Source organism: Thalassophryne amazonica, chromosome 5, assembly GCF_902500255.1.
Source record: "Thalassophryne amazonica chromosome 5, fThaAma1.1, whole genome shotgun sequence".
Classification (NCBI taxonomy): domain Eukaryota; kingdom Metazoa; phylum Chordata; class Actinopteri; order Batrachoidiformes; family Batrachoididae; genus Thalassophryne; species Thalassophryne amazonica.
Genome location: NC_047107.1, coordinates 81,045,181 through 81,067,752, shown reverse-complemented (window position 1 = coordinate 81,067,752; position 22,572 = coordinate 81,045,181). Strand labels below are relative to the sequence as shown.

General features: G+C 41.5%; 1 protein-coding gene across 4 annotated transcripts in view; it reads left to right on the top strand.

Annotated features, from left to right (window-relative positions):
• The window catches only part of msh3 (mutS homolog 3 (E. coli)), a 149,953-nt gene that overhangs the window by 74,994 nt on the left and 52,387 nt on the right, over positions 1 to 22,572 (top strand). For all 4 annotated transcript variants that reach the window (XM_034170665.1, XM_034170663.1, XM_034170664.1 and 1 more), the window contains exons 19-20: positions 619 to 733; positions 984 to 1,141. In XM_034170665.1, the coding sequence (XP_034026556.1) occupies positions 619 to 733; positions 984 to 1,141 (273 nt within the window). The remainder of the gene's footprint in view (positions 1 to 618; positions 734 to 983; positions 1,142 to 22,572) is intronic.

Below are 22,572 nucleotides of genomic sequence, written 5' to 3'. Positions count from 1 at the left end.
ATTTAGGCTAGTGTGTGACTAAATAGTTTCTCCAGATTGTTATAAAATGTTTGTTCTTGAATTCTTGAGAAATTGTTTCAAAAATAAATGTGACTTGTACTCCAGAATGACATATGTTTTGTTTTGTTGTTTTTTTTTTTCCCTCTTGCATTTTTTGACTGGTGCGCTTATTCTCCAGTGTAAGCTGTAGTCTGGAAAACACCGTACTTGTAAATGAAATAATGAGACAGTAATTTGAGCCAGGCTGTGGAAAAGCTAACCATAAATAGTCCTTTTGCTTTTGAGCTCCTTAAATTGGGAATCTGCATTTTAAAATGGGCATCATTGTGACACCTTTCACACAATAGTGATGTAAATACACTTAAATTAAGACTGAAGGCCATGCGAATATCTCCATTTCTACCATGCTTTCATCGATTTCTTTTTAAATCCATTGTGGTGGCTACCAGACACCAAAAGACAAACTACTGTTAATGCTCAGTTGCTTGAAGAACTAACTTTATGTATTCACTGTCAATCGTCAATCTGTCAGCTTGTTTAAACAGTTTTTTTCTTTTGCCCTCTAAAGGTTAAAATTGATCCATATATATATTGACTGAGCATGTTTTCTGTCTTCAGGCCAGAGGTGTGTAAAAATCGACGTCAGATCATGATTAGGGACGGCAGACATCCTGCTTTAGACTTACTAATGGGAGAACATGACCAGTATGTGCCCAACCACACTGAACTACAGGTATGTGCACACATGAACGCTGATATGCACCCTTGAACATAATGCCCTTGTCCGCTCAGAGCTGGAGTGGGTGTAGGTTTTTTGACAGTAGAAGAGCAACCCAATAGGAAGAGAAGCCTAGTTTTTGATCCACTCACCTCCTCAGCTGTGAAGGACAACACGCAAATATCATATCATTCCATCTCAATGCCTTCTGTCTATGTCGCCTCTGTTTTTATTTTCTCCTCTCACCCAAAACACTTCCCTGCAGGGTGATGGCAGAAGAATTATAATAGTAACTGGTCCTAACATGGGGGGTAAGAGTTCGTACATCCGGCAGGTTGCACTGATCTGCATTATGGCGCAGATTGGTTCCTACGTCCCGGCCTCTGAGGCCCGTCTAGGCGTGCTGGATGGCATATACACCAGGTATGAACACAAATAAACGTGGAAGAGAACTCTGCTGTTGATGTGACAAGCAGTCTTGAATAAATAACCAAGAGCAGTTGTCTTCAAATGTTTCTGAGCAAACTGACAAAGTCAAGCACTGATCCACGCTCCCTGTATGGCAGTCTGCTTTAACTTTAAACTAGTGTGTTGCCTGTGGGAACCCACGGGCAACACGCTAGGCTGACATTTTTCAAGGGTGGTAATAAATTAAGCAATGAGTTGGAATGGCGTGTGAGTACAGAATGTTTGTAGAACCTCAGACTGCAACAATTTTTAGAAGGGGAACTCAACCCTTTTATTTCCTGTTAATTATGTAATTTTTTAATGTTAATTTACTGTCTTAACATATTTATAAATTATTCAGGTTGTTGTTATCATATACACACTATTATTATCATCATTATTATTACTTCTATTTTGTCATTTTATTTTTAAATGGACCACAATGGAAATAAGTGTTTTCACTTTCTTGGATCATCCATGTATTTTTAATGTATTTACAATTATATGCACTTTCACGCTTTTAATATACAACCCCTGGCAATAATTATGGAATCACCGGCCTCGGAGGATGTTCATTCAGTTGTTTAATTTTGTAGAAAAAAAGCAGATCACAGACATGACACAAAACTAAAGTCATTTCAAATGGCAACTTTCTGGCTTTAAGAAACACTATAAGAAATCAGGAAAAATAATTGTGGCAGTCAGTAACGGTTACTTTTTTAGACCAAGCAGAGGGAAAAAAAAATATGGACTCACTCAATGCTGAGGAATAAATTATGGAATCAGCCTGTAAATTTTCATCCCCAAAACTAACACCTGCATCAAATCAGATCTGCTCGTTAGTCTGCATCTAAAAAGGAGTGATCACACCTTGGAGAGCTGTTGCACCAAGTGGACTGACATGAATCATGGCTCCAACACGAGAGATGTCGATTGAAACAAAGGAGAGGATTATCAAACTCTTAAAAGAGGGTAAATCATCACGCAATGTTGCAAAAGATGTTGGTTGTTCACAGTCAGCTGTGTCTAAGCTCTGGACCAAATACAAACAACATGGGAAGGTTGTTAAAGGCAAACATACTGGTAGACCAAGGAAGACATCAAAGAGAACATGTAAATTTCCACAGTCATTGATGATATGGGGCTGCATGTCAGGTAAAGGCACTGGGGAGATGGCTGTCATTACATCATCAATAAATACACAAATCTACGTTGATATTTTGGACACTTTTCTTATCCCATCAATTGAAAGGATGTTTGGGGATGATGAAATCATTTTTCAAGATGATAATAGAGAGCATAAACTGTGAAAACATTCCTTGCAAAAAGACACATAGGGTCAATGTCATGGCCTGCAAATAGTCCGGATCTTAATCCAATTGAAAATCTTTGGTGGAAGTTGAAGAAAATGGTCCATGACAAGGCTCCAACCTGCAAAGCTGATCTGGCAACAGCAGTCAGAGAAAGTTGGAGCCAGACTGATGAAGAGTACTGTTTGTCACTCATTAAGTCCATGCTTCAGAGACTGCAAGCTGTTATAAAAGCCAGAGGTGGTGCAACAAAATACTAGTGATGTGTTGGAGCGTTCTTTTGTTTTTCATGATTCCATAATTTTTTCCTCAGAATTGAGTGATTCCATATTTTTTTTCCCTCTGCTTGGTCTAAAAAAGTAACCGTTACTGACTGCCACAATTTTTTTTCCTGATTTCTTATAGTGTTTCTTAAAGCCAGAAAGGTGCCATTTGAAATGACTTTAGTTTTGTGTCATGTCTGTGATCTGCTTGAACATCCTCCGAGGCCGGTGATTCCATAATTTTTGCCAGGGGTTGTAAAGAGGATTTACTGCCCTCTGCTGGAAAGACGTGTGAGCCCAAAATGTAATTAGCAACTGTAGCTAATATTCTCCAAATCTATTAGTCCTATCAGTGTTCCATTTTGGCACCATTCATCCTTGACCCAAAATACATAAGCATACCAAACAGCAAAAGTCAGCTGTGCTCTGTTTGTCCCTGATCAAAGTTGCATGTATGTACAGCTGCTGTAAGCAGGTGCTTTGAATTTGACAAACAAATACAATGGCTGAAAGACATTAAAACCACGGCACATTTCATTCATGGTACCAACATGAAACTTAAGTCACTCATGGTAAGAGCAACATTGAACTACAAAAACACAATAAATCAATAACACTAACAACACTGTTAAACTAAGCTAAACCACAATAATAACATTTAAAACATCAAAACCCCAAACTCCCATGGTGCATTGCAGGACAGCATCCATTGTTTATTGGTTAGGTAAAATTGCTAATTTCTCCAAAAATATTAGCCCTATCAACTTTCCATTTTCGCAGCGTTCATCCTTGACCCAAAATACATAAGCATGCCATACGGCAAATGTCAGCTCTTCCTGGTTTTTGCGTGATCAAAGCCGCACGCACGCGCGCGCACACACACACACACACACACACACACACACACACACACACACACACACACACACACACACACACACACACACACACACACACACACACACACACAGGCTACTTGGCTATTATAATGTAGATTAAACTTTTACTGATGCCAAAATATAGCCATGGTTCATGCATGTTTTTTCATTTAAATTTTATTGTTACTGTTGAACAAATGAAAAATGCAAGTTACAAGTTGTCCAAGCTGTCCTTGTGACCAAAATATCTTTGCAAAATTGACAGGGTACCCAGGTAAGTGATACTGCAGTATTACTTCTGTTTTGGGTTTGACAGTTTGAATGTCATTTCATTTTGTTTTCTTTGGCATCAAAAATCTATCTGGTGGTTCTTTTTCCTATCGAAAAACCTATTTTTTTTTCCCCCCAGTGTACATCATTATTTTTCTGTACCTGCTTATACCAATTAAGGGTCGGGGGAGGGTCTGGAGCCTGTCCCAGCAGAGGCAGGGTACACCATAAACAGGACACCAGTCTATTGCAGACCCACATGTAAGCAGAGAAACACATTCACACATATGGTCTATTTGGAGTCATCAATTCACCTAACTGGCACATCTTTGCAAGTGAGAGGAAGCTGGAGCACCCAGACAGAACACTGGGAGAGCAGGAAAACTCCACAGAAAATCCCACAATTTGCATGTCCCTATATTGCTCCCTGTTTTAGGTTAGAGTCTGGTTGGTTTAGAGTCAGCATTAGTGGCAGACTGCATTTGACAAATGGCAGAACAAGCAGTAACTTGGTGCTTTTTTAACATGTAACTTCACAATCACACATATGCTCAGAGGTGCACTACAACCCCTGGCAATAATTATGGAATCACCGGCCTCGGAGGATGTTCGTTCAGTTGTTTAATTTTGTAGAAAAAAAAAGCAGATCACAGACATGACACAAAACTAAAGTCATTTCAAATAGCAACTTTCTGGCTTTAAGAAACACTATAAGAAATCAGGAAAAAAAAATTGTGGCAGTCAGTAACGGTTACTTTTTTAGACCAAGCAGAAGGAAAAAAATATGGACTCACTCAATTCTGAGGAATAAATTATGGAATCACCCTGTATATTTTCATCCCCAAAGCTAACACCTGCATCAAATCAGATCTGCTTGTTAGGCTGCATCTAAAAAGGAGTGATCACACCTTGGAGAGCTGTTGCACCAAGTGGACTGACATGAATCATGGCTCCAACACGAGAGATGTCAATTGAAACAAAGGAGAGGATTATCAAACTCTTAAAAGAGGGTAAATCATCACACAATGTTGCAAAAGATGTTGGTTGTTCACAGTCAGCTGTGTCTAAAGTCTGGACCAAATACAAACAACATGAGAAGGTTGTTAAAGGCAAACATACTGGTAGACCAAGGAAGACATCAAAGCGTCAAGACAGATAACTTAAAGCATATGTCTCAAAAATCGAAAATGCACAACAAAACAAATGAGGAACGAATGGGAGGAAACTGGAGTCAACGTCTGTGACCGAACTGTAATAAACCGCCTAAAGGAAATGGGATTTACATACAGAAAAGCTAAACGAAAGCCATCATTAACACCTAAACAGAAAAAACAAGGTTACAATGGGCTAAGGAAAAGCAGTCATGGACTGTGGATGACTGGATGAAAGTCATATTCAGTGATGAATCTCGAATCTGCATTGGGCAAGGTGATGATGCTGGAACTTTTGTTTGGTGCCGTTCCAATGAGATTTATAAAGATGACTGCCTGAAGAGAACATGTAAATTTCCACAGTCATTGATGATATGGGGTTGCATGTCAGGTAAAGGCACTGGGGAGATGGCTGTCATTACATCATCAATAAATGCACAAGTTTACGTTGATATTTTGGACACTTTTCTTATCCCATCAATTGAAAGGATGTTTTGGGATGATGAAATCATTTTTCAAGATGATAATGCATCTTGCCATAGAGCAAAAACTGTGAAAACATTCCCTGCAAAAAGACACGTAGGGTCAATGTCATGGCCTCCAAATAGTCCGGATCTTAATCCAATTGAAAATCTTTGGTGGAAGTTGAAGAAAATGGTCCATGACAAGGCTCCAACCTGCAAAGCTGATCTGGCAACAGCAATCAGAGAAAGTTGGAGCCAGATTGATGAAGAGTACTGTTTGTCAATCATTAAGTCCATGCCTCAGAGACTGCAAGCTGTTATAAAAGCCAGAGGTGGTGCAACAAAATACTAGTGATGTGTTGGAGCGTTCTTTTGTTTTCCATGATTCCATAATTTTTTCCTCAGAATTGAGTGATTCCATATTTTTTTCCCTCTGCTTGGTCTAAAAAAGTAACTGTTACTGACTGCCACAATTTTTTTTCCTGATTTCTTATAGTGTTTCTTAAAGCCAGAAAGTTGCCATTTGAAATGACTTTAGTTTTGTGTCATGTCTGTGATCTGCTTTTTTTCTACAAAATTAAACAAGTGAATGAACATCCTCCGAGGCCGGTTATTCCATAATTTTTGCCAGGGGTTGTACATCCTGCCTTTGAAGGATCATAAATCAAAAGGGGAGGTGATTGCCTTGAGGTTAGAGAAGGTGGACTTGTGACCAGGATGCTCGGTTTGATTGCTTCATCTCCACTTTGCCCCCAGTGTGCAGCTAAAGAAACCAGGAGCAAATTGTTGATTAAGGACCTTACCCAAGGACCATTACTGATTTTTCCAAGTCTGAGAAGGAATTAAACTGAGCATCCTCTGGGCACAAGCCTACACAGTAAATTTTGCAGAGTAAAATCAACTCTTATTGGAGTAGACACATTTGACAAGACTGTAGAGCTGATTTCACTCTTTAACAGAGTGTATTTTACTCTCTTTAGACTGGGACCAAATGTAACGGATACCATTGACTGGCTGCGTCGCTCACCTGACCTTAATCCAACAGAGCACCTCTGAGACATTATATTTTCATCCATCTGACACTCCCAGGTTGCAAATCACACTGTCCAAGAGCTAAGTGATGCCCTGGTCCAGATCTGTGAAGGGATTCCCCAGGACACCACCCGTCGTCTCATTTAGGAGCGTGCCCCGACATTGTCAGGTGTGCATACAAGTATGTGGGGGCCTGTACAAATTACTGAGTACCATTTTAAGTTGCTGCAGTGAAATTTCGGCAAAATGAACAAGCCTGCTGCATCATTTTTTCACTTTAATTTTCAGGCTCTCTTTAAAATCAGCCCTCTCTAGGTAGACAATTTTCATTTCTATCAGTCAATGTGGCATCCTTTCATTCCTAACACATCACTCAGTCCATATCAGGAAAGACATCCAGCTTGATTCCCCCCCCAATTGAGATCTGAAGTGTTTATTTATTTATTTTTTTGAGCAGTATGAGACATCATTGTAAAGGGCTTTGATCGTCTGCTTCACACAGAAAAGCACTGTAGAAATGTAGGCCATTTACCATTGTTGTGCAGTTGCATTTATGTTTCACAGAAAAGTAACATTTAAAAATCAAATCAAATTTATTAATTTATATAGCGTCAAATCACGACTAGTCTCCTCAAGGCGCTTCACAAACATCATTTAAAAAGCAGAATAAAATGAATTAAGATTAAAACACAACAAGAAAATTAAAACATAAATAAGTAAAAGGAATAAAATAAATAAAAAGAATAAAAGAAGACACACAATCATATAAAATACTAATGATAAAACAGGGAAAACAAGTGTGTCTTCAGTCTGGCTTTAAAAGTCTCCACAGAGTCCGACTGTCGGATCTGCGCAGGCAGATCATTCCACAGAGCTGGGGCACGGAGAGAAAAATCTCTGTAGCCCGCTGACTTTTTTTCACCCTAGGGACACAACAAGCCTGTCCAACCGGTGGCTGGACAGTCTGTGCGCACACGCACCAAATGGCTGTGCGCACGTTCACATGCCGTCTGTGGCTGGAACATGCGTGTGCACACACATTGTTCTCAAGACAGACCTGTTGTCAAAACCACCAGATCTTGCACCTGCAGGTGTTGTGGAGAGCGTAGAAATGATCACAGGCTGGTGCTTTGTCTGATACCCGCTGTCAGTCACGTCATCATGAATTTCAATTTAAATTTATTTCATTTATATAGCACCAAATCACAACAAAGCTGCCTCAAGGCGCTTCACACAAGTAAGGTCTAACCTTACCAACCAATGAATGTTTTTTTTAATTTTGTTTAAAGCATCAAGGTTGCCGTTTGCTTAGTTTTTCTTTTGAGTTTCGGTTTTGTTTTGTTCTTTTATGCGCTCTTGACTCGCAGGCTTTTCAGTGATGGGGAAGTGCAGGCTCATTTATCCACATTTCCTCAACGATTTGTGACTTTGTGACTTTTTTCCTTCGTTCAGCTATCGCCGTGTGCCGTGTGATCGGGCCCTAGATTCATGCAAAAACCTTTCTGCAGGGTGGTGTGGATTTGTAATTAATAATGATAGTTATTTGACTCACTCTCTTACACAAACATGAAATAATGATTTATTTCTCTGAGTTAGTACATTTCTTTGTGGAAACAGTGTCTCTCGCAGAAGCCATAAAGTGGAGCTTCACCATCGCTCTCCCCTTCTTTTATTTTATTTATTTTTGCTAAATTCTTGGAAACATCTCATATATTCATTCCCAGATGACATGATTAAGTTGCTTCCCTGACATTTGTGCTTTCTTCCATTCTGTAAAGCACTTAAGACCCATCTGCTTTAATATTGATGACGTGTTTTAGGTACCTTCAAATTAATGGCATTGTTTTAATGTTGCTTCATTACTGCCTACCTACTGTAAAACACTAATAAAACACTTGGTTCCTATACAACAAAGTCTGGTTTGCAGCCTTAAAGCCAAACAAAGTTTGTCTGATCGAATAAATTCAGATTATTGCTGAATGTTGATCCATTCGCTAGTGAATTGCTTCCATAAGCAACAGGGGACAAAATAAATTGGCCAGTTTAATTGCAGCAGAAATTAACACAGCTGACCTTTAAATGCTGCAACCACTAAATGTGCTCTTCGGCAGTGCTCCAGAGAGAAAATCCTGCATTCTCTTTGTGAAACCTCTCCATATTCATATAGTTTGAGCCTTACAGATTAGGCTGTAATCCTTCAAACGTTTCAGACCAACATTTCCAGTGATTCACCTTGTGTTGTGAAGTGCAGGTTTGGTTTTTTTTAATCAAGTTAAGTCTGGGTGCATACGCTGGTGCTGCACTTTGCCACATCCACAACACCACCGGAAATGCCTTGGGTCCTGGATGACAACCACTCAGGCAGACAACCGGCCCATTACTACATCTCTGGAAAAAAACATCTATCTGCCACAGTTAAGTGAAACGTGGTCATCCCCTTGGCTTTCTTCAGCTACTGGGGACCTCCACTCTTAGGCACCTGCACGCTGGATCCTGCACAGAGAAACGGCCACATGGCCACATGGGCCAAATGGAAGCTGACGCTCTCTCACAATGCAAGTGATACTCCTCATTTTAGCCTCTCTTAGTAACCGCTTGTTTGATACAAAGTCATTACAGCGGTATCCAAGGATCCTCTGGAGACGCCTACTACCAACGACATCCAGTTGTCCTCTTTGGTTACTGGTTAGCGTCCAAGTTTCATAACCATACAGCATGACAAGCAGCACCAGGACCTGAAAAACCTAGACCTTCTCTCGCCTGCAAAGATATCACCAAACACCAACGACCTCATGAGGCACCTCTCAATCTCAAAGGCCAAGGATCCAGAGACATAAAGCCCTGGTCCCACCGAATAATGAAGGATGAATAATGAGCCACGTAGCATGTTTTTTTGGTACGAGTCCAGTTATTCAACAATCATGGCAGAATTGTGGCTCTGAGAGGCTCTTACAGGCAGAATATTTGGCTAATGAGGCTCATCTCTGAGCGTGGTGCTAATTTCAAGAAGTTAAAAATTTTGTGACAACAGCATGGGGCAGTTTGTGTACGAGGTACTACGAGGACAAACAAGGATTTTGGAGGCATGTTTGTAGGGAGGATGAGGCTGTTAAATACCCTGGTGGCTACGAGGAGAGAACAGGCTATTTTGGACAGACTATTTTGGCTCAACCCTCTTGTGCACTAGAATCCCACCTGCTTTGTGCACGAGACACTGTATATAAACTAATTATTTTGCAGCAGATTAATCATTTTCTGTCAGAGCTTGGCAGTTGAAAACATCTCTAATTACTTCTGGAATCACAGAGGACTGTTTCATCTGGACCCTTTTTTCCGCTCTCTCTCTTCTTCCACTGAGGTGGAGAACGTATTTGAAACAGCTTAAAAGGTGAGCATTTTTAATGTTTTCATTGTAATAGCTTGGTAAAACAGTTGCATGTTCATTCCTTCTTTATAAGCAGCTGTAAAAGTATGTTTATGATAGATTCATCTTGTTATAATGGATCAGATGAGCTCCACTGTGTGTGCACACTGACACAATGACTTGCACTCAAGACGAGCATTTACGCAGAATGCGAGCGTGCAGAAGAGCGATTTTGGAGACATTGATGGACGAAAGCGAAGTTAGAAGTTGGATCACCAGTGAGCCGCAGAAGAAATATAGCCAGCAAGAAGAAGTGCATTTAATGACTCTGGAACACAGGTGAACTGCAGCCTGGCGCTCTAGAGTGACCCTTATTTGGTGATTTTTGAAATGTTTTGCTCTCACCCCTCTAAATGAACCACCATAATGAAAAACTCAAGTGTACCAAATATTTTTTTTAGATTTGAGTTTATTTAGGGTGTGCTCAACAAAACTGAAAATAAATATACTGCGCGCATAAGACATTATAGACTTTTGTATATAATAAATGTGCTCTATACAACTGAAAATAAATATACTCCTCACATAAGACATTATAGTCTTTAATACATACACACAAAATGCTGTTAAACATGGCAAAAACCAGTGCAATGATATACATGAGATGCTAAGTTTGTCTTGCTCTCTCCAGCAGAAGAGCTAGAGTTTCTGCCAGCGAGATCAGCTTTGTGTCGCTGTTTGTCATTCCGCCTAAGTTTTGCCTTGGATTTTGCAACTTCCTGCTTTGACAGCTTTATGTCTACTCCTGCCATAATTACATGCTTGCCTTTCTCCCGCTGTACTTCCAGATATTTCTGTCTTCCTCAGTGGTGATCATCTTTAGTGCGTCTTGGTGGGCGATATCAAAAAGTTAATTAAATATCGCTTTGAACTGTTCTTCTTTCTCCTTTTGCATTTCACTTTCTCACCCCTTATTTTTCTTCAAAGACTCCCATTTTCCTACAAGCTCTTTTAGAGCAGTGGCGTCCAAAGAATTCCAGAAATGGCCAAGAGGGTGCAGGTTTTCTTTGCAGCTACTTGCTCCAGCAGGTGATTTCATTGATGAACTCATCCCATCTGCTCAAAGTGATGTCAATCAGTGAAATCCCCTCTTGGAGTCAGTGTCTGCAAAGAAAACCTGCACTCTCTTGGCCTTTTCTGAAATACTTCGGATACCACTGTTCTAGAGCCTTCACTGCATGCTGGAAGGGTCAAATGGGAATCCGGGCCCTTTTCCAAAAGTCTTGTACCTCCTTCACAGTCTGCATTGTTGTATCTTTTCTTAGTGCCTTTTGCCCCATTCTGTACAAATACACTCTGAGTACATCACCAACAGATGGCAGGTTGCACCCTGTCAAACAGTTCTTCTTTCTTCCTAGCAAGTATACTTCATCTTACTTGCGTAAAGTGGCCACAGTCATGAGTAAATCATAAATGGAAGAAACTACGACACCCATCACCAACTAAACCTTGACGTACCTGAAAAATAGAAAAATGGAAAACATTACTGGATTAAGCATACCCGAAATCACTCTCTATTAGGATGAAATTTCAGAGATATTAGTTTCTACCAACGGTGAAACAAATAAGAGGGTGAGAAGTCAACATTTCTAAAAACAACAAAAAACATTGCATCATATAAGGGCCACCCTACTGGCGCACAGATGCGCACACAAGCAGGATTGTGCAGGAGTGTATTTTTTTTGGACTGCGTTTAAAAAAAAATCAGACATCTTGAATGGATGCTGTGAATTGAAAACCCACACTTTAAAGGGACCAAGTGTGGGAGGGGTGGAGGGTTGGCCCAAACCCTTGCCTAAGTATGCACAAACGTCGCATTACATGGCACTACATGGATCATATGTGGCTTGATGTGGATCATATGCGGTGACATGAGCCATTCGAGGCTGGACGGGGGTCAAATGGCAATCGATCGTGGCTGTTTACAGGCTGATATGTGGCACATGTGAGCTACTTAGAGGCACGTAGAGGCTTCTTCATAGCGTATATGTTATAGATTTATACGTGGTTCATTATTCAAATTATCACTGAAATTTCTGGCAAATCCATACGTGGCTCATTATTCATGGCTTTATTATTCGATGGGACCGAGGCTTAAATGTCAATCTCGAGATAAGTGAAAGTCTCTACAAGTTCAACACTTTCAACACATACACTTCTGATGGCTGAGTCCAGGAAGTCATTAAAAGCCTGAATCTTAGTCTTGATCCAGGACAATTTCAAACCCAGACACTTGGATTCCTCACTCATCTTCTAGTAAGTAAGTAAGTAAGTAAACTTTATTTATATAGCGCCTTTCACAGACAGGGGTCACAAAGCGCTTTACAAGGTAAAACAATAAAAATATACAGTAAAACACTCAGTACTAAAAGATTATTGGCCATGAAAAGCCTGTTTAAAAAGTAGAGTCTTTAGTTGCTTTTTGAACATCTCAACAGAGTCCAGGGATCGCAGGGACAGAGGGAGTTCGTTCCAGAGACGAGGCGCTACGGCTTTAAAAGATCGGTCTCCTCAAGTTTTAAAGGAGGTTCGAGGAACCATCAACAGGTTCTGACCTAAAGATCTGAGGCTGCGGGCTGAGGTGTAAGGCTGAATCAAGTCAGCAATGTAATCAGGAGCCTGACCATGTAGTGCTCTGAAAGTCAAAACCAAGATTTTAAAATTAATTCTGGAGGCAACAGGGAGCCAGTGGAGGGATTCCAAGATAGGCGTGATGTGGGCTCTCCTGTTGGTGCGGGTCAGAAGCCTCGCAGCAGAGTTCTGGACATACTGCAACCGATTTATCTCCTTCTTACCCAGGCAAGTGAACAGGCTGTTGCAATAGTCCAACCGCATGGAGACAAAGGCATGGATAATTTCCTCTAATTCTTTCTGTGACACCAACTGTTTAAGTTTGGCGATATTTCGCAGTTGAAAGAAGCAATTCTTCACAAGCTTGCTTGCGTGCTGAGCAAGAGACATTCCTTCATCAAAAATAATGCCAAGGTTTCTAAGGCTTGTTTTTGCCGTTAAGCCCAAGTCACCAATGAGGCTCCTGATAACAGGAACAGCACTGTCAGGGGCAACAATAAGTGTCTCAGGTTTTTCAGAGTTCAGTTGCAGACGGTTTCCATTAAGCCACTTCTTCACCTGTGACAGGCAGTCAAATAAAGAGTTCAGTTTGTGGACTTCTGAAATCTTAAAGGAACAGTACAGTTGTAAGTCGTCCGCAAACAGGTGGTAGGAAATATCCCTGAAGTCCTGAATCAACTGGCCGAGGGGAAGGACATACAATTGAAACAGCAGTGGCCCCAAAACAGAACCTTGCGGGACACCATACTGTAAAGCAGCTGTTTTCGATAGTTTATGGCCAGCCAACACACTAAAAGTCCTCTCCTCCAAGTATGAGGCAAACCACTTCAGCACTTCTTCTCAAGTTCTGCAATCACAGTCTCCATTGTTTCCGCAAAGATCACATCTTTGTCTGCAAAGTCAAGGTCTGTAAACCTTTCCTGTCCAACACAAGTACAAAAGTCACTGGTTTCCACGACCCGACCAAACACCCAATTCATAGACTAGAGTAGGAGCCAGAACACACACCTGACAAACACCAGTTTTACCTGGGGAAATCTCGGTCTCTGCCTCGACTCCAAACCGCACTCTCAGTATCCGTGTACAAGGTGGCCATGATGTCCAGTAGCTTGTTGCACTTTTTTCTAAACACTTTTTTAAATTAGAGTACTAATTAGATCAGATATTTTAACAGTGTTCCAGTGATGTTATTCCAGGACCACCGAGTAAATCTTTGCATTACACTGAGCAACCGGTGATAGTGATTTCTTTATGCACAGGAAATGAAGGAAATCAGCAGTGATGCACAATATTTATATGATTTTGGTGTATTGTGTGTGTTGGAGTAGTAATAACTCTAATTTGTTGAAAACAACAACAAAGTAAGATGAGTGTACTTGCACATACTCAGACAACCTTGTCATGAACAGACCAAAAGTGCAAAATAGAATAAAACTTGGCACACTATTTAAAAATGTGCGGTTTTTACACACTTGATACCCGATCTGTATTTTGGAGGCAGATGCAAAAAGGACTTTTGTAAAGGGCGCAAGTCTGTATTTGGGTAAGTTCAAGCACACCTTGCTGTTTACGTGGTAGGAAACACTACCACAAAGCTGGACACTGGGTACAAAAGGGTTTGGTTTACTGTGTGCATTGTTCATGGTCATTTTGCAGTGACATCAACCAATCAGAGTGGCACCTATCTTCTCTAAACTGGAGTGCCTCCGTTGCACAGTGCAGAGGTATCAAAGAAATGGACATGAGCAAAAGGATTTCTGGCTTGTTAACATAATAGTGCACATACATTTGTCCTTCTTATAACTTCATTCTTGGAGACTCCATCATGAAGCTGTCATTCTTTGCAATACCATTCATTGTGTGTCAAACCTTTCTCTCTCTGGGAGACCATGGCAGAGCTGACTGAGTACAAACACAGGCTTTTCAGGTGCAGATTCTCTTGATTCAGAGCAATTAAACAGACATTTACCAGTGATTCTAAACTGGTAACTTGAGGGGGGTAAAAGGTTTATTGATTCGCAAACACTTCATGCACCCGCTGTCACTTTCTCTTCATGTCTGTGGTGTCTGATCCCGTGTGAAGACGAGACAGTTTTACTTTTAAAAGCTGCCAATGATTGCGTCAAACTTTGCTGTGTTCCTCGACGCACAGGAGGAGCTGTGTGACAGGAAAAGAGGCTGTTTAACAAGGCTGCCTCAATTGTTGTGTCATGGTTTGGTGCGGTGCACCTCTCACACAATAAGGCTTTGTTGGAGAACATCTTTTTTTCCAGCTGATGATCATTCCCACTATGATGAGAGTAAGCCCCCTATAGCATGAAGCACTCCGTGTAGTTTCCAGCCCTGACTACGTATTAGTGTGGAACACAGGCCAATATACTGTACATACTCTGTTATTCTGCTTCTCTCTGTGATTAGGCCTAATGACTTGCAGATGTGTGCAGTTGTCTTTTTTCTAGCCTTAAGCATGTTCTTATGTATTAACCCAGTGGGAGCCAGGCTTGTCAGCAGACCAAGGCTGTGTGCTTGCCTCTGAGTGTGTGCGTGCACTTGTGCTTCAGTCCTTTAAAGAACCAGATGTCCTATTAGTTAAATTTTTTTTTTCTTTATTGCAATTGAACAAAACAACAGATAGCACAATCATACAACATGACAAAAACACAAAGAAATACAGGGATACAGAAGGTATAAGGAGGAATGTGCGTGTGTGTGTAGTGTGTGCGCAGAGTAAGTACATGACTGTTATTTCACAACAAATTTAGCATCTGAGAGAATAAACAATTAATAACATCATAAATGTGCAGAAAATAGGGACAAACAATAACAGGCACTGGCAACAAATAAAGGCAAGATAAAGGCAAGAGGACAAAGACAACATGACAACACAAAACGAAACAGGCAATAACGAGCACTGGCAACAACGGTAATATAAATAAAGATAAATGCAAGAGGATAATAACCATATAACATAAAACGATACAGACATGGTACACAAGGAGGTATATATACATACGAGGTCTGTGATAAAAGTAACGGACCTTATTATTTTTTTCAAAAACGATATCGATTTGAATCACGTGTGATTACATCAGACATGCTTGAACCCTCGTGGGCATGCGAGAGTTTTTTCACGCCTGTCGGTTACGTCATTCGCCTGTGGGCAGTCTTTGAGGAGTGGCCCACCCTCTCGTCATTTTTTCATTGTTTAGGAATGGCTCAGAGACTGCTGCTTTGTTTGATAAAAAATTTTTCAAAAACTGCAAGGCACAACTGAGTGGACACCATTCGATAAATTCAGCTGGTTTTCGGTAAAAATTTTAATGGCTGATGAGAGATTTTGGTCTGTAGTGTCGCTTTAAGGACGGCCCACGGCGCCTGACGGCGATCTGCGCTTCGAGGCGGCAGCGTCACGCCGTTTCACGTTGAAAACTTCCACATTTCAGGCTCTGTTGACCCAGGAAGTCGTCAGAGAACAGAGAACTTTCAGAAGAAGTCGGCATGAGGAGTTTATTCGGACATTCCATTGTTAACGGACATTTTGTAATGAAAGAACGTGCGGGCAGAGTCGCATGTCGGGCCGGACCCAACCGCGGGGGGTCGCGACAGGAAAAACACCTCCGTTGGAAACCTTAACGGGCAAGTTGGAACATGCCCAAGCTGTTAAACAATTTCTCAGTTACTCACTTGTTGAAAGCCATCAAAAGCCGCCTGAATTTTACAAATGGTTTTCAACACGGAGGTGTTTTTCCTATCGCGGCGCACACAGATTTGCCGAGTCATCACGGAAACGACTCGGCGAATTTGCGCGCACGTCTTTCATTACAAAATGTCTTTAAACAGTGGAATGTCCGCATAAAGTCCTCATGCCGGCCTGTTCTGAATCTTCTCTGTTCTCTCACGACGTCCTGGGTGAATTAAGCCTTAAATTAGAATGTTTTCAGGTCGAAACAGGCCGACGACGGCGCCTGGAAGCGCTGCGCGATGTCCCGCTCCGTGGGAAGTCCTTACAGCGACAGAAACACCCCATAATCTCTCATCAGCCGTTAAACTTTTCACCGAAAACCAGCTTAATTTCTCGAATAGTGTCCACTCGGATATCCCTCACAGGTCCAGAAAAAATGTTGATAAAGCAACGCACGCCATCCGCAGCGGCTATTCAGACAAAGAAATTCCGGTGGTTTAGTATACGGAGCTCAAACTTGTCAAGGCGGTTGTGAGGGCGAGAGAATGTAGCTACTCTGGTTAGCTGTATAGGCTAACACTTACTGACATGACTGCTCCCATTTGCCTCGTCTTCCCTTCTCCATCGGGAACCGAAAAAAACCTGCACTTTTCACGACTGCTTCAGTGATTCCAGCCAAAAACAAAACAGTACTGTCAGGTTTTGAAATTTTGTCTTGTTTTCTGTTTTATTTTTTGGTCTGTTTTATTATTTCTTTTTGTTTCATTGCTTTTCTGTATGTTCATTCTCTTGCTGGTTTTTTCTGCTTGGGTCTGTCTGTCGCTATCTCTCTTGTCTGTCCCTGGGTTCTTTGGTGGTGGGCATCTCTCTTTCTCTCTGACCACGCCCTTGCTCTGGTGCTATCCACGCACACCTGATCCTAATTTGCTGCTCATCGCCTGGGTTATATAAGGTTCACTGGGTACAGTAGTTCCTCGCCAGATTGCTAGACCTTGTACGGTCTCTCCAGCTCTATACTTCGTGTTCCATAGTTCTGCCTGCCTTGTTGTGTTCCTGACCTCATGCCTGTTTGAACGAACATGCCTTAGCCTGATGATTTTTGTACTGCTGTGTTTTTTGGACTGGCTTCTCATGTACCGACCTCTGCTATCCACATCAGAAAAGCCTTTTACTAATCAGAGCTGTTTGTTTGAGCCTTGCATTTGTGTCCAACCATTTTTGGCCAACCTTGCCTGTCAAATACACCATTTTTCCGTATGAAGTTATGCTGTGTATATATTGTGCAATGGGAGCTGTCCCCATAAGCGGTCAAATCCCGCAATACCACGCAGGGTTCAGTCGAGACTGCGCTGCCCTATTTTCAGACTGGCTGTACTCAGTGGGTGGGACAAATCAGCCTTTCCTCATGGGGAAAAGTGATATAGAGTTGAGATACTGGCCAACCAGTTCAGAAGTTCAGAAATTTTGTCATCTTTCTGATCCATTTGTAATTTGTGACTTACCTATGTTGACTGAAGAAATTATGTAAATTAAAGTGTATGAAGAAAAGTGCACCCAATCTACTGATGCTAGTGCACAACTTATGGTTTATGGCTCTGACATATCTGTCAGAGCCATAAAGTTACACTATTTATCATGTAATGGGTATTTGAGTATTAGTGCAGAAGGTAACTTTTTTGAGATCAACTTTTTATTTTCTTTTTAAATCAGAAATATAATCAGTCAAATAATCAGTGGATAACAAATTGTAACTCAACAAACATTTGATACCTGGAAAAAAAGAAAAAGGGGAGGGCGCAAAACCCCACAGAGAACCCTGTGACAACCCCTCCCACACCATCCCATAGGTCTCCAATTGCAAGTTTCCTAACAAAGCATGAAAAGTATAAGGTACAGATGTTTCTTTTTCTTTGCTACCATTTCTTGCCATGCTGAAATGGTCCTAGCTTCAGCATCATGCATTCTTGACACTGGTAATTTCATATTAGTGATGTCAATATATGTGTTGATCCATTGAGTTTTGGTGAGTGTGTGAAGTGGTTTCCAGCTGATAGCCAGCATCTTTTTGGCTGCAGTGACACCTGAGAAGAGGGTCCGTCTTGCTGCACCTGTTAGTATCAGTGAGGTGGTCCAGTCAAAAGTAACAGTATGGGGGAACTTAGCACAGTTAAGACCAAGATGTCAGGCAACATGGCACATACATTCCCCCAAAGATTTTCACCTCTCTACAAACCCAATAATGTCCCAGGGATGAGAATCAGCACCTTTAAATCTGAGGCCATGGTTCTCAGTAGGAAACCAATGGATTGCCTACTCTGGGTAGAGAATGAGGTCTTGCCCCAAGTGAAGGAGTTCAAGCACCTCGGGGTCTTGTTCACGAGTGAGGGGACAATGGAGCGCGAGATTGGCTGGCGAATCAACACAACAGGGATAGTGTTGTCACAAAAAGGGAGCTGAGCCAAAAGGCGATGCTTTCGATCTATTGGTCAATTTTTATTCTTACTCTCACCTATGGTCATGAGGGTTGGGTCTGAAAGAACTAGATTGTGGTTACAAGTGGCTGAAATGGGTTTCCTTGGGGGGGGGCTGGTGTCTCCCTTAGAGGTAGGGTGAGAAGCTCCATCAAGGGGAGGTGATGGTCTAGTGGTTAAGCGTTGGGCTTGAGACCAGAGGATCCTTGGTTCAAATCCCAGCCTGACTGGAAAATCCCTAAGGGCCCTTGAGCAAGGTCCTTAATCCCCTAGTTGCTCCCGGTGTGTAGTGGGCGCCTTGCATGGCAGCACCGTGACATCGGGGTGAATGTGAGGCATTGGTGTGTAAAGCACTTTGAGCATCTGATGCAGATGGAAAACCGCTATATAAATGCAGTCATTTGCCATTTATCTTCCGTGAGGAGCTCGGAGTAGAGCTGCTGCTCCTTTGTTTCATGAAGTAAGCGTTCCTTGGAGTGACATAAGTCCTGTGAATATAACTGAAATTTATCGGCTGGTAGTCCAGATTTTTAAAGGCAAGTACAATGGAGGGCCATATCCTGTCCCAGTCAAGAAGGTTCTCACAAATGCAATGCTCCAGGTCCCTGAGGAGTGAAATATAATTGAGACACCACACATCTTTTGTAATGCAGAAGGTAACTGAAATAATCTTTCAAATATTTGTGCAAGCACAAAATTTGGTAAAAATACTCCTTAGATATTTCTCTTTTGAAAAAGGTGATGCTCCACTTGAATTTTCAAGATGAAAAAGAAAGATGAAAAATGACTGTCATTCTGGCATATCAAACTTCACAGAATCGTACCACATGGGCCAATTTGGTGCCCAGTAATAGTTTTTGACTATGAACAGCTAAGTCCTTCACAGGCCATGAGGCCCATCATTCTGGTGCTTATTGCCATATGTCATGGCACAAAGGGGATGAGAGTCTAAAACACCCAGTGCTGGTATATTAATTCATCACAGGTATATTAATTCATTACAACTGTTTTGTTTGCGATGATGCAAATGAAGTGTCTTGTACAAGGACACAGACAGGTGGTGTGATTGGGAATCAAATCCCAGTTTACATACTGATAGGCAGTATGCTTGTTATGTTGAAGTAATGCTGCTTGAATTGAGGAATGCAGTGATCCATATATGGTTTCAACATGGTTAAAAGCTGTTATTTGGTGCCAAAGATCATAAACTCAAACCTTGTGGCACAAAATCTCTACTGTCACTCAAGCTTGAGCCACCAGATGTGGGACAGAGGATGGCCTCTGGACTACAAGGATGTTTTGGAATGTTCACAGCATCACCCACACTCAGAGGGAGTGACTACAATTCTCAAATACATGTACATATGTTTTAGGCATCATAACTATAATCATTCATATTTTGTCTTCATTCATTTGCTATTGAAGTCTTTTGAAAGTTAGTAAATGAGCATCTTTAAGTATTTCAGTGAAATAAAACACTTGTTGGCTCATCTGGGTTAGTTGCATTCAGTAGACAAGAAATTAACATGTAATGTTCACTGAATTTAAGAATGGTTAAGTGAGCAGGTCAGGTCATGTCTGGGAGCATACACTACACCATGGAACTGCCTTGAGTCCTAGATGACAACCACCCAGGCAGACATCTAGTCCAGCTCACCAATCAGACATAGCTATCTATCTTTTGTAACCAGGTGAAATGTGGGCATCCCCTTGGCCTTCTCCAGCCACTGGGGCCCTCAACATTGAGGCATCTGCATACTGAATCATGCCACAGTGAAATATCCTACATGGCCAAAATGTCATAGCTCCAAATTCCACCAAGTTCTCACCTGAGACCTGCTAAGTAACTGCACGTTTGGCAAGTTATTCCAGTGGTGCCCAAGGATCCTCCAAAGAGATCAACTACTAAAGTCACCCAGTTATCACTTGTACACTGGTTAGCATCGAAGTCTCACAACCATACAGTAAGATAGGAAGCACCAGGATCCTAAAGACTTGGACCTTCGTTCTTCTACAGCAGTACCAGCATCACCAAACACCTCTATCTCTCCATCTCAAAAGCTGACAACTGAGAGAGTCAGTGTCACAACTGAGATTGGTGAAGTTCAAAGTTTTCACTGTATACAGATACACTTCTGATGGCCTTGGTTCAGGACAATCGCAAACCCAGATGCTCAAATTCCTCACTCAGCTTTTCAAGTGCTGGAGTCAGGGTATCTATTCATTCCACAAAGATCACAGCATCAAAACCTTTCCTTGGCAATAAAGGTACCTAATTGTCCGATTTCCACAACCCTGGCCAAAAATAAGTCCATGCTTTCATTTAAAATTGAAAATGATACACATTGAAAATTACTTTTTAAATCATGTAATTTGTTTCCTAAATTTTTGTACTTTTTAAAAATGTTTTTTAAAAAGTCAACAGCTTGTTTGCATTTTCTGACAGTTTTTACTCAATTTCCTTTCAGTGAAGTTTGTGTTGCATTGATGGACCATTTTTGGTATTCAGAATTGGATTGTGGGAAATACTAATATCTACTTGATGTTTAATTGGTGATACAAGTTCATTTTTGAGAATAACAGTCATTAGCCAAGGTCCCAACAGACTCCATGAAACGACGAGGCCACGACAGGTGAACGGCGTTATAGCGAGGGACCACTGTATTCTCTTTTCACATGTCAATAATTCCCACAGGCAACACGCTAGTTGAGAGGAAGTTGATACGTGTTCAGATACGTGTTGGTTTACGTGTTGGCATCAGAATTTTGGCTCTCTGTTGGGACTGTTTACACAGAGACTGCTACCTGCTGCTTTGGACTTGAATTAACAGTCTTTTTCAAGACTTTTTTACTTTTTTACCTTTTTACTTTTTTTTACTTTTTTACTGTGCTCCAACGCCTAAGGAAGACCTCTAACGGTCAAAACATCGCGACGGAGCACTTTTATCAGCTAACTTTCATCAGCGTTGGCAAGCTAACTAGCTTGCTAACGCTTTCGTTTTATTTATTTATTTTTATTTTTTTATTATTTATTTATTTTTTTTCTCTTTTAGCACTGTTGTCGTGCGTTATCTGTGCTGCTCCACAGCGTGTTTAGTTGATTTTTATTTTATTTTAGCACCGTTGTCGTGCGTTGACTGTGCTGCTTCATGGCCTGTTTGGTGCCTTGATTGGGGCACTCCTTCTGCTGAATCACCTTTAAATTATTTACACATTATTCACTTTGTGTGTTTTTAGGAATCCGCTAGGTTGCGTAGCTACTAGCTCTTAGCCGATTTAGCATGGCGGCTTCTCCTGTCTCTCCCGTACTTTTCTGCTCTGGGTGTGAAATGTTTACTTATTCCTCGGCCTCCTTTAGCAGTAACGGTACTTGTAATAAGTGCAGCTTATTCGTAGCTTTGGAGGCCAGGCTGGGCGAATTGGAGACTCGGCTCCGCACCGTGGAAAATTCTACAGCTAGCCAGGCCCCTGTAGTCGGTGCGGACCAAGGTAGCTTAGCCGCCGCTAGTTCCCCCCTGGCAGATCCCGGGCAGTCGGGAAAGCAGGCTGACTGGGTGACTGTGAGGAGGAAGCATAGCCCTAAACAGAAGCCCCGTGTACACCGTCAACCCGTTCACATCTCTAACCGTTTTTCTCCACTCGACGATACACTCGCCGAGGATCAAACTCTGGTTATTGGCGACTCTGTTTTGAGAAATGTGAAGTTAGCGACACCAGCAACCATTGTCAATTGTCTTCCGGGGGCCAGAGCAGGCGACATCGAAGGACATTTGAAATTGCTGGCTAAGGCTAAGCGTAAATTTGGTAAGATTGTAATTCACGTCGGCAGTAATGACACTCGGTTACGCCAATCGGAGGTCACTAAAATTAACATTAAATCGGTGTGTAACT